This window comes from Apis dorsata, unplaced genomic scaffold (genome assembly GCF_000469605.1).
Source record: "Apis dorsata unplaced genomic scaffold, Apis dorsata 1.3 scaffold_293, whole genome shotgun sequence".
Taxonomy (NCBI): Eukaryota; Metazoa; Arthropoda; class Insecta; order Hymenoptera; family Apidae; genus Apis; species Apis dorsata.
Genome location: NW_006263568.1, coordinates 268137 through 269559, shown reverse-complemented (window position 1 = coordinate 269559; position 1423 = coordinate 268137). Strand labels below are relative to the sequence as shown.

Sequence of the window (1423 nt, the reverse complement as noted above, 5' to 3'; positions counted from 1 at the left end):
ACATGGAACATTCGTTTTTTTTTTTTTTTTCTACAAACGGTTAACCTTTTCAATCCTTTACAGACATATCCCAAAACGGTTAATTAAATTCAATTAAATTTGACTCTAATATATTCAGTCTCTAATAATACTTATTTCTCTTTATTCCTAATATTTGGATTTTTAATTTCATAATTTAATAATCTAATTTCACAAATTAGAAAATATTGAAAATAATACTCGTCAATATTTAATTTCAAATGCAAATCAACTCTTCGATTTTTTGACCGAGAAGACAAAGATAAGAAACATTAACAGTTTCTTCCATATAATATTTTAAACGTAACAAGTTTCTCCAAGTGATTCGAAAAGCCAGCAAAGCGAGATTTTGGAATGAAAATCAAGCGATATACGTACAAAATGCGTCAAATTGACGACAAGGAGGACAAAGGATACACCATAGGCCATACGTGTTCGAGCAACGTGCTAAAATGATATAAGGCATGCTGGATACACCGAGAAGCGTGCAGTAAATGGTAAACAGTTTAAACCAACAGGCGCATGCAGGTTGCAGCAGTGAGGAGAGATCAGTAGGTCAGGAGCAGGGACAAACTCTTTTGCAATTCTTTATATAAACACTTCGATCGATACCTGATTTGGATCGAATCTTCTCGAATCTTTTCACATTCTCTCGATTTACATGAAGAGAGAGAGAGAGAGAGAGAGAGAGGAGGGAGGGAAGGAAGAAAAAGTGAGAGAATCAAAGAATTATCGTGAATATAAATATATATTTCGTTCTGTTTTGTTGATTCTGCCTCCTTCCATCAAGTTTTCTGGCCAAAAATGAACCATGTATCGCATTACCTGTACATGCACAATACGATGACGCAATTCGTGCATGAGTCATCGTGTGGCTGCAGAACTTCTTTCACGATCCTCTCGATCTTGGCAGCTTCACTTACCTTTGCGGTCGATGGTGGGCATGAATTCCATCACGTAGCTTGCTGTTAATCGATTATATTATTCCTCGAAAAACCACACAGGGTGTTAAGATGTAAAGGGGGAGTTTGGATATTTTGTATACGATTCGAAAACAATTTGATATCTTCGAAATTGGTTTTTACTTTTGAAGAAATGAGAGAAAAATCACTTCAAAATTAAACTTTCGAGTATAATCAAAAATTTCGAAAATTTAATTTTTGGACGAAATTTTTAAATTTTCGAATTCATTGCTTTTGAAGCAAATCAATATTTGATCCAATTTTTCAAAACGATTTTTCGATAATTTTCGAATCGAATCGAATTTCGACATAAATTTCAAAGATAATTAATTAAAAAAATAAAGGAAAAATCACTCGTGATTATTTTTGAAAATTCGATTTTAAAATCGAATCTCGAAATCGAATCAAGATAACAGTTGAATTTGCAACTCGATTTTGAGAAC

At 33.1% G+C, this 1423-nt stretch overlaps 2 protein-coding genes across 2 annotated transcripts in view; one reads left to right on the top strand and one right to left on the bottom strand.

The window, feature by feature from the left end:
- LOC102680002 (TGF-beta receptor type-1-like) overlaps positions 1–1423 on the bottom strand; it is a 30600-nt gene that overhangs the window by 5749 nt on the left and 23428 nt on the right.
- Positions 815–1423, top strand: part of LOC102679626 — a 3225-nt gene continuing 2616 nt past the window's right edge. Inside the window, exon 1 of the mRNA XM_006617140.2 lies at positions 815–975. Within this exon, the coding sequence (XP_006617203.1) occupies positions 878–975 (98 nt within the window). The 5' untranslated portion in view covers positions 815–877. The remainder of the gene's footprint in view (positions 976–1423) is intronic.